This window comes from Tyto alba, unplaced genomic scaffold (assembly GCF_018691265.1).
Source record: "Tyto alba isolate M040663 unplaced genomic scaffold, T.alba_DEE_v4.0 Super-Scaffold_6, whole genome shotgun sequence".
NCBI classification, from domain to species: Eukaryota; Metazoa; Chordata; class Aves; order Strigiformes; family Tytonidae; genus Tyto; species Tyto alba.
Genome location: NW_024881327.1, coordinates 22881428 through 22901809, shown reverse-complemented (window position 1 = coordinate 22901809; position 20382 = coordinate 22881428). Strand labels below are relative to the sequence as shown.

Genomic DNA, 20382 nt, shown 5'->3' with positions numbered 1-20382 from the left:
GTAGTAACTGCAGTATGTGAGTATGACAACAAGAGTTGCCTACACCATTAGTATTTTGCCAAAAACTGCAAAATGAGTAAGATGACAGTTACTTGATTTGGGTATTTCATCTACTGTTATGTTTGTCTTTCTTACAAGCTTTGACATACAAAATGTCTTCTTGTGCCATTTTGTAAAGCAGAACTCTGTCTTGACGAGAGCATTTTAACATGTTTTTACAGAGTGGTAGGGGAAGAGGATGCATGTGTTTGTCCTACCAATAATTAAAATAGTTTTGTTCTGCTGTATTTTTGTTCTTTATAGGAATTGGTCATCCTGGGAGAACGTGACAAGTATATATGGGAGTGGAGGCTTTATGCCATATGGCTTCACAGGAACATTGGCTGGTGCTGCAACCTGTTTTTATGCTTTTGTAGGATTTGACTGCATTGCAACAACTGGTATAGTATTTATATGTGTGTGTGTATATATGTATAAGTAGGTATAAAATGATTTTTTTGTAAAAAAAAAAAACACAAACAACAATCTGCCTACTCTTTTTCCTTTGTTTTCTCAGAAACCTCCTTCAGTCCATGTAGAATGAGTCTGAATTCATTCGTGAATGTGGTTATTGTTCTGGGAAGGAAGGAGGAAATTTTATTTGATTTATTCCTGTTCTAAACAAATGAATTGCTGCTTTCTAAGTCTGGGAAGTGTTTAGTATAAATTTTTTTTCTGATCAAGTCATGTTAATCACCTGCTCATTTTACAATTCTCTGATGTGAGGTATCTCTTCTAAAGGCTGGCTTGTATATGGCTGATAGGGAATGAGTACATTGAACTTGTACATTATAGGTAAATAACTAGGAATTATGGGCTTTGAGTACTCTAAATATAGAATGTAGTTTATGTCCTTTAGTTTACTTCTATTTTTTAATGCTATTTCTGTCAACAAAATACTGAGTTTTGTTCGTGCCACTGAGATTATTTTATACAGATTTTTAAAACTTCTATTACAAATATGATTCCCATGGCTTAGATTTAAAAATCACTTGTCTTTGATGTTATCTTTTAAAGCTGAAGGTGGAAATGAGTAAGAATATTTGTTGGGCATTTTTGTTTTCCTTTTTTCAGGAGAAGAGGTCAAGAATCCTCAGAAAGCCATACCCATAGGAATTGTGGTATCCTTGCTTGTCTGCTTCATGGCCTATTTTGGGGTTTCAGCTGCACTGACACTTATGATGCCATACTATCTACTAGATGAGAAAAGTCCTCTGCCAGTAGCATTTGAATTTGTTGGATGGGGTCCTGCAAAATATGTTGTAGCAGTAGGATCCCTCTGTGCTTTGTCTACAAGGTAAAGAAATTGAAATACTAATTTTATTGGGAAAAGCTGATGGATAATATACAACATTTAAATATATGTGCATGAGCTCATTTTGAAGGCTCAGCTCATGCAAAGGATTAGCGATAAGAATTATAAGCATGTTTTAGATTTAAGCAGGTCTTTATCACAGTAGGTGCATTAATTTAAGTTCCTTTTTTAAACTGTACTGTTATTCAACTCTACCTCTGGTTCATTACTCAAAAGTTTTTTTTTTAAATATGTATTTTCAGACATATGACCTGCAAGTTATCTTTATTAACTGATAGAATAAACCTCATCCTTTTTGTCCTGTCTTGCTCTTCACTCCCAGTGACTCAGCAGCTTTATGGGCTCTGTGTATTTTCAGGCAAAATTGAAGAGGTGATTAACTAGCTCCACTCCTCATCTTCGTTTCCTGTCTCTGTTTTCCTCCAGTAGCCAGTCTATCTTCTGACATCATCCCTTCCTGTGGTTTCTGTGTGGGTATTTGAGATGTAGATTATAGCTGTGAAAATATTATGATTTATTCCGCTTTGTGAAACTGTGGATGTAACCTTAACTTGTTATTTTGATTAAAAAGATCAGGGAGGGCATGAGATATATTAGTATGTGTTCATAGCGATTACACCCCAACTGTAATGTGGTATAAACTTTTACATAGAATAGAAAATTGCTTGATACTAGAATTTAGGGATAGAAAAATGCTGATGCCAGACTTCTGCCTGAGGTTATGTAGGTAAGGAATCATTTGTGTGAGCTTCCAGTGGTAAGAATACTGGCTGCCTTTCCACAAAGGAAGATGACATGCCTGTGGAAGCCCTAACGCTAACAGCACTTAGAGATAACCCTGTAAGCATTAGCCTGGAGAAGATGAGCACGATGACTGTGGGCAATAGTTTAAAGGAAAGGAATGTTTTGATGTAGGAGGGGATAGAAAAGGGAATTAGTTCATTAAAAGAATTGTAGGGCTGACTGAAGAATGTCACAGTTACACAGTTCATTCTAGGATTATAATTATTTTCTAATTGTCATGGTCCCCTCAGTTTGGAGGGTTTTACTGAGTTTTTCCTGTATACTAATAAATAGTGAAAGTGATACATAAGCAGAAACTAGATTAAAGAAAATATACTGGAAAACAAAATGAACTGAAATGGTAAAGCAATTTTTCAGAAATTTGAACTGTTGGTCTCTTTTCCCAGTGTATTCTGAATAATTATATTTACTCATATGGAGAGTTTAATATTTCGATCTGTTGACTGATGTCAGTTTAGAACAAAACAAAGGGAATTGTATTTCATATTCCTCAGTTTAGAATTTATTTATAAAGTAATATATATAAATTAAGTGTGTGTATATATATAAAGTATAAATATATATATATAAAGTATGAAGTTATAAATATATATATATATTACTCAGTATAAGTAAGAAAAAAAGTTGGAAACATTGCTTTTGGTCCATATAGTTACCTCTTATTGTGTTATGTCATGAACTTGTTTCCTTAGGGTAAAGATGTTTGTTAGCATTTCTGCTATTTATGTGAATGTACTTAAAGAGGGGTAGGATAAATAAATTTTACAAAGCCACAACAGCAAAAAAAATTGGCACTGGATTTTAACAATTTCTTTGTCTGAAAAATCAATTGTCACCCTGATTCAGGAAACATTATTTTTTGGAAGGGACATTCATACATCAAAATCAGTTCACGTGCAATGAAACTTCTCTTGTGTGTCTGACCTTAATGCTGTTAATGTTTCACGAGCATTACTGCAGGTACTTAACATCTGTGGTATGTAAAAGCTGTGCCTTCTGTAAGTGATACAGTTGATTCCCTAAAGTAAGAAAGGCAACCATTCACCTGGTTCAAAACTAGCGTGCTTGCTGCAGAGGTTATACTGGCTATGATTTTGCCTTTTGTCCTTTCAATGGTTTTGGTTTTTTTAATTACAATTATTTTGCTCTGAGGGAAATAAATCACCTAATTTAAGAAGTATGTTTAAAAAGAGCTTTGAGTTATCATCAGTTTAAAAGCTTTTTGTGTCCTGCTAATAAATCTAAATTAGTTAGCTTTATTTTTTGCAAAAATAAAAAACAAAACAAAACAAAACAAAAAAAAAGCAAAGAACTATCTTAATGAAGCTTGGCTAGAGGTGCTTTAATTGAAAGAAATAATGTGCCCAAGTATAACTGTATGGTGCTTACTTTGAATTACTGTTAATCAGCAGCCTCACATGGAAATGTAGAGTCTAAGAGATGCTGCTAATGCTTATTGATTTGCTGCTGCTGACTGACAGACTTTCTCCAGGAATACTAAAGCTTAATTGCATAGTTAGTGTGACCTGGAACATGTTCCTGGTCCACTAATACCCAAGAACTACAGTGATGGCAAGAGTTATTTTTCTAATCTGAATTCTCTCTGATGAAGCAATTCTATTACTTAAATTAATTAAAAAAAAAAAAAAAAAAAGGCAATCAACTTTACAGGGAAAAATAATTTTCTATTTACGTCAGATCTGTAGTATCTTGGGCTATGGGTCTTTCAGGTTTTGTCTTACAATCATCAATTTTGTTTCTACACATGCCATTAATTAACATTGTTTATCTTGTCCATTATACAACTCTGCATGAACTGTGTTTGCCATGTTGCATGTGTTTGCTTTTTACTCAGTCTTCTTGGATCCATTTTCCCAATGCCACGTGTAATCTATGCTATGGCGAAGGATGGGTTGCTTTTCAAATGTCTAGCTCAAATCAGTTCCAAAACGAAGACCCCACTAGTTGCTACTCTATCGTCTGGTGCAGTAGCAGGTGAGACTAAGAGTTGATCCTTGTAAAGAAAGGTGCACTGCTAAACACATTGCATATATGGAAATAAACTACTGTTGTGCAGCTTTGATTTGCTTTGGACTGAAATGATCAAATCTGACTGTCACCAGGTGAAGTAGGCTACTGGTAAAACTTTTCTCTACCACAGATTCTGTATTCGTTGGTTAATCTCAAGTGCTTTCAAAGCCTAGGTTCAAAATAAACAACAACCCAAACCCAAGAACATCAGTCAACCAAACAAAAAAACAAGAGCAGCAACACAGAGCCTACACCAAAACTATACCTAAACCCGTTAACTCTTCCAAGCTTTCTTTTTGTGTAGTTGGGTTTACCAGTAAAGCATTGTGCTTTTAATAACCTATATTTGAACTATACATTTTTCTGTTCTAGTCTTCTCGGCTCTATGTTCCCTTTGCCCCGAATTCTGTTTGCCATGGCACGCGATGGTTTACTCTTTAGTTTTCTTGCCAAAGTGAGTAAGAGGCAGGCACCAGTTTCTGCCACCTTGACAGCAGGGGTCATCTCTGGTAAGCTCTCAAAGCCCGTGTTACTTAAAACTGGGATTTAAACACTCTATGCACGTGCATGGTACTTTATATTTTTGAAAAGGGCTGCTTGTTAACTTCCCTTGCATGTACAATGGGAATAAAATTACTGAGTAATCAAAGGGTATAAGAATTCCAGATCATGCCAATCATGGTGGTGGTGATGTCCTTAATGTCACAGAATTCAAAATTTTTTTTTTTTCTTTTTTTTTTTAAATATTGGCCTCTTATGTGGTGAATTAGCTTGTTACTTAATCTGGGTCCTTTACACTGATGCTTTGCTTACAAGGTCTCCTCACCCGATGTACATATGTATGTTTATCACATCTATAAGGGGGTAAAATAACTGTCATGGTTTTTATTACGAGACATGAGGGAAAAAAAATTCTACATTTGCAGCAGGATCAGCTTTTGTGCAAAATACAAAGATTTTAAAATTTTCTTCTAAAGAAAATTATTCTGGTTTTGTATAGGCTTACCAAATTGTGGTTGAGGGGTATGTGTGTGTGTGTGTGTGTGTTGGGGGGTTATGTGCATATGCACATATATGCCCACATATATTTTAGCAAAACAGCATTTTGGGAGCTGTTGCCAACTCTTAATGTTTCACAAAGAGAAATTCTTAACATACAACTGTTTCGCTTTTGTCCATACTTCTCGCAGAGATATATGTAGCTGTGCCAAAATTTCATTGTCATTTCAGTGGGATGTCTAATTACCTAGGAAAACTGGAAGCTCTATAGGTATTTAACTCAAAGGCAAATAAATAAGTCTTAAAAGTAATTAAAATATGAAATACATGCCTTATAACATTTAGCAACCCTTGATAAAATTGATACGAAACAAGAAGCTTAGAACAGATATTAAAATACTATTATTTGTAGTCTGGGTCATCCTCAGATGTTACAAGATTGGAATGGCTCACACTGTGTATTTGGCAATAATGTGGGAAGGCACAGTCATTGTCTGGATAGTTCCCACATTAAGCATTATTATCAGTTCCCTTTTCTTTAGTTAGAGTACAAATAAATTGCTTAGAATGACTTTTATTGTTTTGAGTTTATCTTTTTGACTTCATTATTTGAATTTATAATATTGACATATTCCTCTATAATAATTTGGAAGTGCAGTTATGTGGGATGAAATTAACATCTTTATCTGAAATCACAGTAATGGCGAGGAGAAGGAAAACCATATTACCCAGCTGGTAAACCGACTGATATAGTTATGCAGCCCTGACTATAGCTACGCAGCAGCCGTCACTTGGACTGCCTTTAGGCAGTCTGGGGAATTTGGTGTGTCAACAACTCACCTGAAGACAGCTTTATTTACTACTGGAGAAAGTGTAATTTCTTCTGCTATTTTTATAAAGATGCATATTTGGTAACTTCTGGTCATAAATAATTTTGCCAGAATAGTTACAACACCTGCAACACCTTATATGTATAGACGCAACACCTTATATTATCTGACTCTTCTATTCATTTGTAGCACAGATAGTTCCATAGCTTTAAGAGATTTTGAGGAGATCAGATGTTTGGCATCTTAATTAAAGTTATCAGGCCAAGACAACAGCTGAGGCTATTGTCACATGTTGTTACTGTGACTTACCTTTTCACAGGTGATAATCACAATTGCAAAACTCTTCACATAGGGAAGAGTTTTGGTGTCAGTCCAAGGTTTCACCATAAATTGATCTACCATTGTTTCTTGGAGTAGAATTAGGAGAGGTGGAAAAATGTGTCTTTTTGTTCTCTTAGTCAGAAACTTACAGGCATTTGTCAGTTTGGTTCCAATGTAGGATTCTGGGCTATAAAGTAGCCCTTTGAAGCTAGGACTAAAAATTAAATATAGCTATTGTACGTGAGGTTATAGTAGGTTCTGTTCTTCCTCAGCTTTTCTTGCCTGTGATCTTTTGAGCATGCAAAGCAGTGAGGTATTCAGAAGCCTACCCTGTAAAGGACACCTTGGATTTAGGAACATCCTCCATCATTAAAGAAAACAGGATGGTATTTCTTCCTTCATTGAAAAAGGAGACTAACAGATGAAGTAATAAAACTTCTGTAACACAGCAGTCTTATTTTCAGCAAATCACATTTTGCTTTCTCCCTCAGGATCAAATACCAAGGGAATGTGTGTTTGTGGGTTTATACACTTATACACCTGTCTACAAATATATTAACAAACATGTAACGTAAATATTATATATAAGTATTTCTGAATATAGAACAATTTTTGTGTGCCTATACATACAGTGTATAAAGGCTACGTTTAATAGGGTTTTTTGATGTTGAGATTACCAATGATTCAAAAGATTAAGCATTTTTACATTAATTCTGCATCTCAGTAATGTTAATAAAATACAAATAGTTTAAGAGGTACTTTGACCACATGTATTTCCAAAATATTAGCATTAGCCTTTCATTTACTGGTGGCTTGTGCTAATTTCTTTGAGCTATCTGTGTTTGTGTGCAAACAGCAGACAAAAAAAAAAGGCATTCCAGAATCTCCAAAAGAATGTGGCATTAGCTTTTATAAACACAAAGACTGCTATAATTACTCTCAGTATCATGAAAGTTTCTACCTCTTATTTCAGTGATCTTAAGAATATTCATTCTTGTGAGATTTCACTGGCCTTTCCTGAAAGCCACTTTTTTTTTTTTTTTTTATTGTAATAATCAATTTAAAAAACTATTTTATTTGAGACAACTCCTGAAAGTCCTCTTCACATAGAGCTCTTTCTCAATTCAGCAGAAATTTTACATACCGGTGACTTCATGGGTCGGATCATTTTTTCCTCAGTTTTGCAGTGGGATCCATCTTCTCAGCTTTGGTGAGATTCTGTTGAAGGATCTGAACCTCATTCTATAAAAAATGTATTTTTAATGCGTCCCCAATTCAACAAGCCATGTGTGCAAATACTAGTGTCCAAATAAGTCCAATATGAATTGCTTGATTATGCAGCATGACTGTACATCTCATTAGTGAATATCTATACGAATGAGATTCCCAACTGTAGAGAATTAGGTTTGAGAATGTTGGCGATGACTTCAAAAATGTGTTTTTAAGGATTCCTATGATTTCACTCATATTGCTGTCAGTAAAACAATGTAAAGTTACCCTGTGGACAGATTTTTTAATTTTAGCTCTTAATATTTCTTAATCTTATCATTTACGGTTGGGCTTGATGATCTTAGAGGTCTTTCCCAACCTAAATGATTCTATGATTCTGTGTCAGCCTCATACAAATTTTGTGTTTTCATTTCTTTTCTTTTTTAGCTATCATGGCATTTCTGTTTGACCTAAAGGCTTTAGTGGATATGATGTCTATTGGTACACTTCTTGCTTATTCACTTGTGGCAACCTGTGTCCTCATTCTTAGGCAAGTCAAAAAAATCCTTTGTATTCTACTGTTTCATTTTGTGTTGGTCAGTATATAAACAGAAGTGACATTTAAAGTGTATGTTTTTTGCTAGATAGCTAAGTGTTTAAAAATTAGCTGTATGCATATAAATAATTACTAAAAAGTAGTGACCCATCAAAGAAAACAATGTCATATCAATATAGCAGTTAGTCAAAACAAAGCTTCATGTAGAATCTAGACACCTTTTATTTTCCAGAAGGTGTGTTGGTCCAAGTGTTAGTCCCAAAGGTACCAGATGTAAGCTTGTGTATAAAATTCAATGAATTATATTTTTATATGAATACAATCTATGCTGTACACCAGGACTATTATATTGTGGGGACTGTATGTGAAAGGTTTAGATGTTCTAGGTGGTTCACAAGATCAACAAGTTCAAATAATAGCTTTGGATTACCCTAGTCAGAAATGTAAGACCAGACAAGTGTTTCAATATGTGGTAGCCCTAGAAGAGAGTGCAAATATTGTCTCTCAATGACAGAGATCATAAATACTTGTCAATAAAACTCTAGTATCTGTTCTGTTTGTAAAGCTATGGGATAATATTGATATATTGGTAGATACTGCTCACTTTATAATGTATTGCTCTTTTTGACTTAAAAATTCAGTCTTTATTACTTAAGGCTAAGTAATTCACTTTGAAAAGTATAACAGCTTAAATTCAACTCAAATTCATTGTTGCAATAATTTACACTATAAAATAGAAGACTATGTTATCCCATTGTGACTTATTTAACATAAGTATGTTTAAGAATACACTTAAATTCTAACAAAGCAGATGTAAAAATTCAGCTTATGCCAGTTAGTAGGTCTCTTACAGTACGAGAAGCAGGTACCAGAAAGAAGCTTCCCTACCCTTTCCCTGGCACTGACCACCAGACCCTGTCGCCTCTTTTTGTACGAGACTGGTCATCCATCTGACCCATTAGTGTATTCCCACAGCTTAAAAAACTGCCCAAAAAATCCCCAAGCAAACCCAGCAAAAAAGTGAGTTGCCATAGTTTGAGTTTTATATATGCCATGAGTTTTAGATATGATAGTGACTAATAACATATGCCGTTGCAGTACAGTTATAAATTGGGAAATTCTAAATCTCTGCTGCAAAGAATTTAGTATTTAAATACATTCCTAGAGTCATATTGCTTCAAATCTCAAAGTAAGCTTATTTTTTTTATTATCCTGTTTGTTTTATGCATAGGTACCAACCCAGTTTAACCTATGAGCCACCAAAATATTCTCCAGAAAAAGCAGCTTTGGCTGCATCTGAAAGGGAATCTGCAGTAAGTGAATCACAGATAAATATGATACAAGAGAATCACTTCAGTCTTCAGGCCCTGATGAATCCATCCAGTTTACCTACTAAGCAGACTGCAACTATTGTTAACTTTTTAGTGGGACTCTTAGGTAAGTATTCAGTTGTCCAAACTCATAAAAGGCATTAACATATACAGTGGAATTATATTAAAGACAAAATTAAAATTCCAGTGATAACATGTGGTCTTTTAGCCATAATTAATGTGTCATTCTGCAGAACACTTTTTTACTTCTTGATGGATCTAATCTGTAGTGTAGTATGTTTTCCTTTAATTAAATATTTTCATTATAACATTTCATACCAAAGACCTGCTGTCATTCTTCTTAAAAGTCACTTCCTCTTCAATGCAGAGATTAAGTGAACTCTTTCCTATTTCCACCATTTTGTTTTTCACACAGCTTGCTTGGTTTGTGGCTTGAGTGTCCTCGCTACCTACGGGATTCATTGCATTGCTAACTTGGAGCTCTGGAGTATTGTCATTCTTGTTGTGTTGGTGGTGTCCTTCATAGTTACCATTCTCCTCATCCAAAGGCAGCCTCAGAGCCAGCAGAAAGTGGCCTTTATGGTGAATAACATACTCTCTCTGTTATTCTCTAATGAGAGGTTTGGGTGGATTCTGACAAGTGGGAGAGGGGCAGAGAGCGAGAGCGAGAGCGTCTGTTTTCAGTCAGTCTTTCATTGCTGTTCTTGCAGTATTGAAGGCTTTTTAGTGACTGTAAGGGTAGCGGATGGTCATGACTGAATCATTGGCATGTGTAGTCCAGTCCAGACCTTCTCAGGACTAGAGAAAGGATTTTATTGCCCACTGATTGAATGTGTGACATGCGCAGGAGCATGGCTGCAGAAAACGGCTGTACTGCTGGTGCTGGTGCGAAGAGCTGCTACTACAGCTCGTGGATCTGACGGCACTGAACTTCTAGATATTCCTTTCGGAGCATTGTCAGAGTGCCCATTGCTGAGACCCAAGTAATTTTAGACCTCAGTTTAAGCACTTAGAAGCTGGAAAATTATTCCAAAACCGATTAGTGTGCAATTGCTTGTCTGTACTGTGTGCAAGGCTTTGGACCACAATACAGTTCGTACCTCCCAGAGTATAATCCTTTCATTTTGAGCTTTCATATATGTTCTAGTATCTGTTATTTAATGGAGTAGTTAATGGAAATAATGAAGTATAGTGATAAAGGTCAAGGAATCTGGTGGACTGGGGAGGGCATTTCAGAAAGAAGGGATATAAAAAAACATACAATATTTTTCAGCTGTAGATACAGGAATTCATTAGCATATATTCAGCACAAATTGGAGAGCTTTTCTACACAGCCTTAGAGAATTTATATTAAACATAATGTATTTTAAAAGTTTAATATATATAGAAACTGGTGGTTAAATCCAGTGAAAAAGAAAATTATCCAGTGAAAAAGAAAAACTATATTCCAGTTAAAAAAAAAAACGTTTCAATCCTTTTTTAGTGATTAGATATGTCACATCTAGTTTGTGTTGTTTAACTGAAGCATGACATGCAAGAAATTATATTTAATGCAAGCGTATTAAATATTTCCTTTTAGGTTCCACTATTGCCATTTTTGCCATCATTCAGTATCCTTGTAAATATTTACTTGATGGTACAATTAAGTGGAGACACTTGGATCAGATTTAGCTTCTGGATGGCACTTGGTAGGTACTTATGTTCATTTCAGTCACCTCTTATGTTAGGACTCATGAATACCATCTTAGAACATATGATTATCTTCCTTTAAATATTTGAAAAAAAAGTCTGTGTTTTATTAAAAGTCAGCTGGTATTTCTGATCAAAACAAAAGCATGCTTCAGAAGCAGTATTTATATGCAGTCAGAACTGTAAATACAGCCTTGATGTTACAGGAAGAATCAAAGTTATAGGACTAATTCAAATAAATCACAATTCTTTTTCCTAATAAGTATAGCTAGAATAGTGCAGAAACCTGTTTGTAACAGGTTTCTTCCCAGTCTATCAGTCACTCTTTAAGATATGGAAAATTGTACTAATTCCATCTAGACATAAGTTAGAGATAGTAATTTCCATGACCTATTGGAGCATTTAATTATGCAAAAATGATGCACTGGAATTTCCATAGAAACAGGGAAGACCTGAAGCATGAGCTCTGATTCAGATATCTGAAGAAAAAACTTCTTTGGAAAATATGTTCATCCAGAGAGTAATAACTAACTACTTTTTCATGCACTACTTGCCTGAAACCCTATTAACTTCTTTTTTTTTTTTTTCCTTTTGAAAGGCTTCCTCATTTACTTTGCTTATGGCATCAGGCACAGTCTCGAAGGTCATCGTAGCGACGGAGATAACGACTCTTGTTCAGAGAATAGTGGGTTGCAAGAAAAGAACCCTGTGGAAGAAGCAGATGAACCTGAAAATTCAAATGAACATGATCAATTTCTTGCACATGAGAGGACAAGTGAATGTTAATCTGTTAATCTGTGCAAACATACAAGTATTTTAAACCTTTAACTGACATTTTACTTGCAGACTGAAATTTCAAATCTTTCTGCCAACATTGTCCCTCTTGAAAGTGTTTACTACAAGGCCTGGATGATATTTTGGACAAGCTGCTAATCCATCTTCATCATTTCAGAACTGACAGTATGGAGATTAATATTTAAATTGAAAAAACAAACAAGAGAAGTACCCTTTGGCAAGCAAAAATTTGGGTGCATTGTTTGAACTGTCATCCCAAATCACTGGTAATCACAAAATATGAAGAATTTTAGAGCTGCCTGCAAGAAGTTCTGAATATTTGACACTGCATTGTGAACACAAGTGCCTCCCGTAGCTTCTCCTTATCTCTGTGACATGTTTTGGTCTCAATCTAATAGCTCTCTTCTTTCTACAGAAGTAAATGCCATGGGAGATAAATTGCAGACAGACCTGGAAAGTATTTCCAGAATGAATGGTAAATGTACAGATCTGATACTTTGCAAAAAGTAGAGGAACATGTATTTATGTAAAAAGAAAAAATTGTTTACCTTTGTTAATCAGTAGTCATGGCGACCTCAAACAGTAAAGATACTTCAGAGGGTTTTAGTCCTTCTAAATAGTATTCAAGATTTCTATTTATGTGAATTCCTTTATTTTCAGAGCTGCTGTGTGTAGAAAATGTTCCCAAGAGCAGCTATGTTGTTTTCTGCAAAAGCATCTGGGAAATAATCTGTTCACGGTAATGACAGTGACATTCATACGCAATTTAGCATGTATTTTGCTTTTGATTTCAGAAGGTACAGGATTTTATTCCTGACTACATAATTTGGTACCTACATACAGCAGTCATCAAGTTTTCCTCCTTACTACTCACTTATTCCCCCTATATGTTCTTCTCCTTTATCATGTGCCAAAGCTGATATTTCTGAGATTAGTTGTTACACATTGCTTCTCCTCAGAAAAATTAATGCATAAAATCTCAGCTTCCTTTTAAGATGGATAGGGAAGTTAAAAAAAAAAAAAAAAAAAAAAAAAAAAAAGAGGCCCAGGCTTTGGAAAAAATATTAATCAAAACAGTATTTCAGTGCTTCACTAAGCCTTAAGCATGTGAGCACAGCAGTTTTGCAGTTTTTTGTGAGCCAAGCCTCCACCCACAAATCCATTCACACGGGTAGGATGTCCAAATACTAATTTATGTAAAGAACCAAATTATTGTAGCAATGCTGGGTGAACAATTATTTTAAGGCTGGTGAAAACGGAAACTGTTATTTCAGCATAAAACTCATGTTACCTAGTCACCCAGATATTTTAGCACTTTTTCTCATCAAGTAGTAGGCTCAAGTCCTGTGAAGTATTCCACAATATGAAGTTATGTTGCAAGAATGTATTTATAAAAATAACTTGCCTAAAGTAAGAACTGTCTTGGACTTTGTCACGGAGAGTTGCAATCTGTTGCCAGTACAAATCATTGGTATTGATCTCTGTTGTTAGGTATAAAAACTTTAGATCCTGTAAGAGCTATGTTCGTTGACAGTGAAAAGCACCTTACTTTTTATAATAGCTGGAATTTCACGCACACAGAGAAAAAAAAAAAAAAAGAGAGAGAAAAAAAAAAGAAAAATAAACTAGTTAAGCTGTTTCTGTCTCCTGTTCTTTTTAACAGCATTAGATTCATGCTTTTTAGTTGTAAAATGACTTCCAGTGTTTTAAGGGAGTAGCATGTCTAAATGTTGAAGGGCAGAAGTGCTTGATAGAGGACCCTGCAATGGGCTGGTATCCCACCGCGGGGCAGATCTGAGGTTCTCAGCCTGACTCCTTTCTTCTCAGCTTGAACTGGGAGGAGAGGGTCCTGCAGCGCAGGCAGCAGCGAGCGGACAGATGTGTGCTGTTGAGCAGTGGCCTCTACTGGCTGCTCAGAATTAGGAGTAGCAATCTGATAATGTAAGAGTCATGCAATGGGTAGAACACCTACCTCTCAACTGAGGTTCCAGCATATACATCCTCTAACTGCAACTGCTGTTGTCCTAAGGACTGTTGTTCTAGCAACTCATGGTCCTTCAGAATGGATGGGACACAGAGGATGAGGAGAAACTATAAGGACAGTGGCAACGGGATACTGTCTTTTAATGAATCCTAATCCATCCAGAATTGATCACAAATTATAGCCGCTTCTTTCCACAATTCATCATTGTTTTACAAGTGCCATTAAAGAAAGACTCAAATCTCGTATTAGACTAATAGAAGTAGATGATATGCTAAGTAAATATTGGGTTGATAGGAACAGGTAGGAATTCTCAGGGCAGTTCTTAGAGCTATTGATAATTTTCAACACCTCAACTCAGTGAACAAAAGAGCTGTCTGCGTCAGTTGGACCTGCTGTTTTAATTGTAATTCTCAACTGGGGCCCATTTTTATGCCAAAAAATGACAAAAGGACTATACGTTCTTGTTTGAAATAGAAATTTAAGACTTTCCAGGCTCTTGAAAGGAATCCAATGTAGTAATACTTTGATATGTCAAAACAAAGGTTTTATTTATATGTAACCAAAAAATTGAGTAAATGAATGTATGTTCTGTTGGTTTTAATCCCCCAAGTGTTTGAAATAGAGAAGCTGATGATGCTTTTCCTCACCAGCTACAACTCTGTCAAGAGCATGGCTTCTTCAGTGGTTATACTTTCAGTGGACATTCTTAACCTGTCTTGCCCAGTACTCTTAAACCCTCAGCTGCAAAAAACGCCATTGCTGTGGCAGCAAGTCAGCAGTTCTGAGGTAAAGCTTTTCCATGACGCCTTTTTAAGCCTACAGCTCTTTTAAAATTCCTTACACATCTCAGTGTGTGGGAAGCAGAGACTTACTTTTTCCTATGGTTGCTGATGCTGCAGAGCAGGTGAGCCAGGCTCCTAAGATGCAAACTGCTGCTGTTCTGTGATGTGCAAGGAAGACCCCATTCCCTCCCAAGGCCATCATATAGAATGTATGTGTGCACGCCTGTCTGTATGTTTGCATCTGCCTGACATTAGCCCATAGTCATTTTGATGTACTGGTTAAAGTAATTTCTATACTGCACTGGAATTTTCCTTTGAAGTGATACTGTCAATATAATAAACTTCTGACTAAAGCAAGTCCTAGCTAAGGCTTCTGGAGATAATTAAATAAAATAAATTTTCTAGCTTATTTGCCTAATGGCTGTGTCAGCACTTTGTGTATTGACAGTTTCCCCTTTCATTTGTATGAATATTTCTCCCCCCTTGTTAGAGAAATTAATTATATAAAAATAAAAGAATGTGCCTGTACAAATGTTGCTAAGGAGATGGGAGCAGCTGCAGCACAGGAACTATCCACTTAACTAATGAGATATAAAATGAAATTAAAGGAAAGTCACTGAGTATTCTCGGTTGCTTCAACTGCGCAAAGCTTCTTTATATGTGTGTATATTTAAAGTCATTATTAGTCAGTGGCTGAGTAAGAACACAACCCAGAAGTAAGATATTTATGCTAATTTTGGTATGCATTTGTATATGCAGTCTTGAAATTCCAAATGCTTTAGTGGGACTTTGCAGGAAAAAAGGACATGCCATACTAGTCCTTACACAGGAGCTATGCATGAAACAAATCCTGATTCTGTTCTCGCATTTGCTGTATATCTGTATTTGCTGAGAGAGCAGCTGAAAGCACAAGTCCTGTGGAATTAAATCGTTATTTTTTAACATAGTTGTTGATATTGTAAATTGTTCTGTGCAAAAAATGGTATGTGTTAAGACAAAATACCTATTATTAAAAGTATCTTACTGTTTTTTTCTTCCTTTGTAGAATAACTTTATTTGCATTGGTACATTCTGGATACCCCTTTAGATAGAGGAATTATTCTTACCTAAGTGGATTTAAGAAACTAAGCCAAATCATATTTAAGGGAGAACAAATAAATATTTTTGTTCTGAGGGATAAGAGTTATAAAACATTTCTGTACAATTCATGTTAACTGAGGTGATCCTCTCGTGGTATTCCAGTCCTAAATCTGCAATATGAAATATTATGAGGTATCTTAGATTTCATTGTCTGTTGTCCTGGATAAAACTATTCTGTTCATAACAGTACACTTTTTCCTGCACAACAAATGCTGGCTAGATTCCTGAAATCTGTCCTATTATGTTTATGTCACCATGTATTAGAGCCATTTATATTATCTGCTGTTAGGGAATAATCAGTAATAAATGTCAACAGTAACGACAGAGGGTTACTTATGTACTTACTTATCAACTTAACTATGCCATCCAGAAACTTCAAATGATATAATGAATTTAGAGGCAAAACTTGGTAAAGCTTAATTATATATTCTATATTTTATTAATGATAAATGTACCAGTCTAGCGACCTTTCCCATAAAATTTATGCAAAGACAAATATATATTTTTAAGAAATAAAAGGCATACTGTTTTCTTGGACGTTTTAATAAGTGCCAATATCAGATGTGCCATAAGCATCCTGAGATACTGAAATCTGAACAACCTGGATAAAATCAGTGACAGTGCAGGAAATCTGTGTGGGACTGTGCAATTGTTTTAATCAGGTATGATGCCTTTGACATTGAGGTTCATTTTGTACAGTAGGAATTTAATTCACATGATGGCTGGCATGTGTTACTTGACTACATAAAAAAGAAAATTAAAGCACCTTTTGATGCTCTTAGGCCCTAATTCTTCCTGGACTTGCCAGGAAGTTTGTACAAATTGCAGTATGTTGATTGAAAGCACTGAGATTACTCAGTGTTTGGCAAATAAATATTTTACAGAAAGAGCAGGCGGTATTTCATATAGTATGGGATCTCTGTAATTGTTTTTCATTTCCTGTACCTTTAGTATTTCTTTCTGGTATATGTTTTGAGGACCTCTGCATTTCTAATAGTTGGACATTTCCAAAGATATATATAATGCCTTTACCATCTCCTGATCGGTTTTCCATTCAATTTTAGAAATCAAACTCCTTAACATTAGCTAAGTTGAAGGATTTCTGTGCACAGATATGCATTACAAAGAACTATGTGTATATATCATTCTTTTTCTTGTCAGTTGGACAAATTCTGTTTTCTTCATATGTTTTCATTGAGTCTTGTGCCAGCTAAACTCCAGCTTCACCGAGTTTAGTTGGAGTCAGGACAAAGGATAAGAGGATTTGAATGTTGAGGAGGGATTTTTTTCTTTTGTGTTACCAGAAAGTAAAGCATGAAACATGTATTACATATTTTTAAAAATAGTTATGTGTGCATCATTTAAAAAAAACATTAGTGTTCATAGCCATTTTAATGTTTTTGTTCATATGTACATTGTAGTGATTATTTCTGTATTATATGCTGCTGAGCATTTAAAATGTAGATAGAATGATTATGATGCAACTTAAACTACAAATTGCTCTACCAATATGAAAAGTCTTGAATTTTTATGAATGTAAAAATGCTTATATTTAAGAATATGGTGCTTGTTTTTTCACTTTTACAATAGAATTGTAATCAGTGATATTTTTAATTATCTTAGTTATTAATTCTGATGGAATCACATTGCTCTTCATTTACTGTAAAATGTGCTTCACGGGAAAGCAATTGTGCATTTGTTCCATATTTTTTAAATAAAGCTGAATATCACTTGTATGTACTTTATACAACAGCTCTAACTTTAACCACAACTATAATTTTAGTAAACACTAAAATAATATAGTGATTTAATAACCATTAGTGTGTCTGATATCTGATGTCATGACATTATACAAATCATAACTCAAAATAAATAACATGATAGCTCGGATGGATTTTATAGAGGGGAAAAAAGCAACCATGTTTTATGTTTAAATCTTTTACATTTCCAGTGGTCTGGAGATAAGGATAGTAGCAGTGTTTTTTTCATACTTGTTTCCAAGCACTCAAGAAGTCACTGAAATAGACAATAACACCCTTCGATTTGGGCATTTTGTCTTACAGTGCCAAGCCAGAGATGATGTTAGGGTTTGATTTCCAGAAGGAGTAAGTAGCCCTCGGTACTCATGGTGCTCAGCTTTCTGAAGCACCATGCCTTGCCCTGGAAGTATCCAACCTCACTGTTGTCTCCTTTTTCCCTTTTTGGGAAAAAAAAAAAAAAAAAAAAAAAAAAAAAAGAACTTGCTCAACTTTAAATAGCACTGTGGGTCTATCAGGAGAATATAAGCATGAGTCTGGGCAATGGATAACAAGTCTTGACACTGAGAACCATGCTCGCAGGGCAAGCTTATCATCTGGCACTTTTTAAAGACATTTGGGTTGTCATCTTTGTTCACAGACTTAAGAGTAGCTTTGACTTTGGGGTTTTTTTCTGAGTTATACTGCAACTCTTTATATATTTCCTTATAAAGTTTTCAAGTGATTAATAGTCACCTTACCATACATACAGGTTTACTAAGACTGATCTGGAAAATCTTGGTCCCAGGAAGCAGTGGGAATATGCCCACTGCTTTAAATGAGGACGAGTCACTCTGCAAGTACCACATTTAAAGCATTGACCTGAAAAGATGTATTTAAGCTATTACTTTACTTGTGTGAGAACTGGGGTCATTACATGTAGGTTTACATTAGTCTTTCTGATGACTATAAATGAAAATATAACTAGTTTTTCATGCATACCCATTTAAAACTAGGAAATTTAAAATTCATAAAATCACTTTCTTTCTTCATTGTATATTTATATAGGAAAAAAGTATATGTCTGCTTAAATGTGTCTTAAATTAATGAAATCTGAGTGTTATTTCCAAGTGCTATTTACCATATTTTCCAAAATATACTAATATTTGGAGCTAAATCACCATTAGATCATTGACCTACCCTGTGCATGGAAGGAAAAGGGAAATTTGACCTTGGGAGGCACATAACGATTGCAACTAGCAGTTTTGCAGATGATAGAAGAAAACCCACTCTTGATCAAAAGCAGGAGCTGTGAATATTTCCAATGCTTATTTGCAGTTTATATTACACATCTTTTCTGAGTTAACTCCAAGATTAATTTCCTTTAACACAAAGACCAATAACCTTTTCAGAATACAATACTTGGTGCTATTCTAATTGCTTAAAGGGGGAAAGACTTTTAAAATGCCCTGTAGCAACAAAAATACCATTTTTCTTCATTTGTTACAGGTAACGGATGACATGATGTATACTCAGGTAACTGCATAAAACCCCTAAGAAGTTCTAGGCAGAATTGTAATGGGTCTGTACTGAATAATAAAAAAGAGATCGTGAAATTTCATCATCTTACTCCACTCCTGGCTGCTTTACCGCTAACCAGAAACCCTGGGGTGAAGCCTCAGACCAGGCTTAGGCAAGGTCTCTGAAGTCTGCATGTGTATTTATGAGGGCAGGGGAGCGTAGTGTATATCCCTTCTAATATTTTTTAATGGATGCAGACCGAGGCTAGACTTCCTTTAAGATTTATAAATGCTCCACTCTCGCATCTAGTCCAGCCCTGGAGCTGTGTCCCCATTTACTTTGTCCTGATTCACACTGAACTGTGGTCTTGCCTACTACGGGGTCTGCCTGTGACTTCTGACAGCCATTACTTTACCTCCTCCCAATCCCGTGTCTTCACCTTGCCCTGCATCTGCCTTTCTGACCCCTCTAGTCACATTTTCCCCACCCTTCTCCTCCAACCAACCCTCAGAATTCAAGAAACAGCTTTTGACAGCTCAGGGCATAAACATACATGCAGCAAAGGTCAAATTTACCATGGTAATTTCTCAGCAGTGAGGATACCTGCACCTTCTCGATGTGCTTCGCACGGGCATCGATCACACATGAAGACCGTGTCACGGACTACAGAGCCCCAGGCAGCAGCACATAGATACGTCCTCTACTTCTGGGCTGTAAGGCGGCTTTTCCTGAGCAGGCTTTTGGGAATCTCTTTGCTGTGGCCGGGCTGGAAAGAGTGCAACAGTTTGACTTAAAAACGTACTTTTCATGTCTTAGGCCAACGCCGATCTGCACCCGACGTCCATCCGTAGGGCCCCCTGTGACAGATAACCTGCGATATATAACCTGTAGGGCTCTCACACTCTGCTCCCCTCCCTGCTCTCCCCCCTGCATGCCCAAAGGCAACCAACAGCTTGCACCTGCACGAAGCCACCCGTGGCAAAGCGCACCTGCCACCAACGAGCTCGATCGAGCAATAAACTCCCACAGGTGTCTCCCCCGGGGTTGAGATTATTTAGAACGCAGCTCCGTTCCTGCCCTGAACGGGGAGTCCTGCGGGAGTGCGCCGGGCCTCTGCTAGCGACGGCCGGGGGGAGCGAGGCGTTCGGGGGAGCCCCGCGGAGCCTTCCTCGCGTGGGCGCCGCAGCGGGTGCCCCAGCCCGCGGAGGACACCCCTCCGGCCCGGCCCGCCCGTGGGGGCTGGCGGCTCGTCCCGCCCTGAGGCGGCGGGAGCGGCCCCCGGGGCAGCGCGGCCGCGACG

The 20382-nt window shown here is 36.4% G+C and overlaps 1 protein-coding gene and 1 long non-coding RNA gene across 3 annotated transcripts in view; one reads left to right on the top strand and one right to left on the bottom strand.

Annotated features, from left to right (window-relative positions):
* Positions 1 to 13556, top strand: part of SLC7A2 (solute carrier family 7 member 2) — a 53804-nt gene extending 40248 nt beyond the window's left edge. For both annotated transcript variants that reach the window (XM_042808297.1, XM_032999251.2), the window contains exons 5-12: positions 304 to 440; positions 1114 to 1336; positions 4014 to 4153; positions 7996 to 8098; positions 9336 to 9541; positions 9851 to 10017; positions 11015 to 11123; positions 11723 to 13556. In XM_042808297.1, coding sequence (XP_042664231.1) covers positions 304 to 440; positions 1114 to 1336; positions 4014 to 4153; positions 7996 to 8098; positions 9336 to 9541; positions 9851 to 10017; positions 11015 to 11123; positions 11723 to 11910 — 1273 coding nt within the window. In that variant the 3' untranslated portion in view covers positions 11911 to 13556. The remainder of the gene's footprint in view (positions 1 to 303; positions 441 to 1113; positions 1337 to 4013; positions 4154 to 7995; positions 8099 to 9335; positions 9542 to 9850; positions 10018 to 11014; positions 11124 to 11722) is intronic.
* LOC116963215 lies at positions 11767 to 20370 on the bottom strand. The gene is made up of 3 exons (XR_004408032.2): positions 20072 to 20370; positions 19658 to 19848; positions 11767 to 11851 (listed from the first exon to the last, which is right to left on the bottom strand). It is a non-coding gene; the product is annotated as an uncharacterized LOC116963215 (long non-coding RNA).
* Positions 20371 to 20382: the final 12 nt, after the last annotated feature.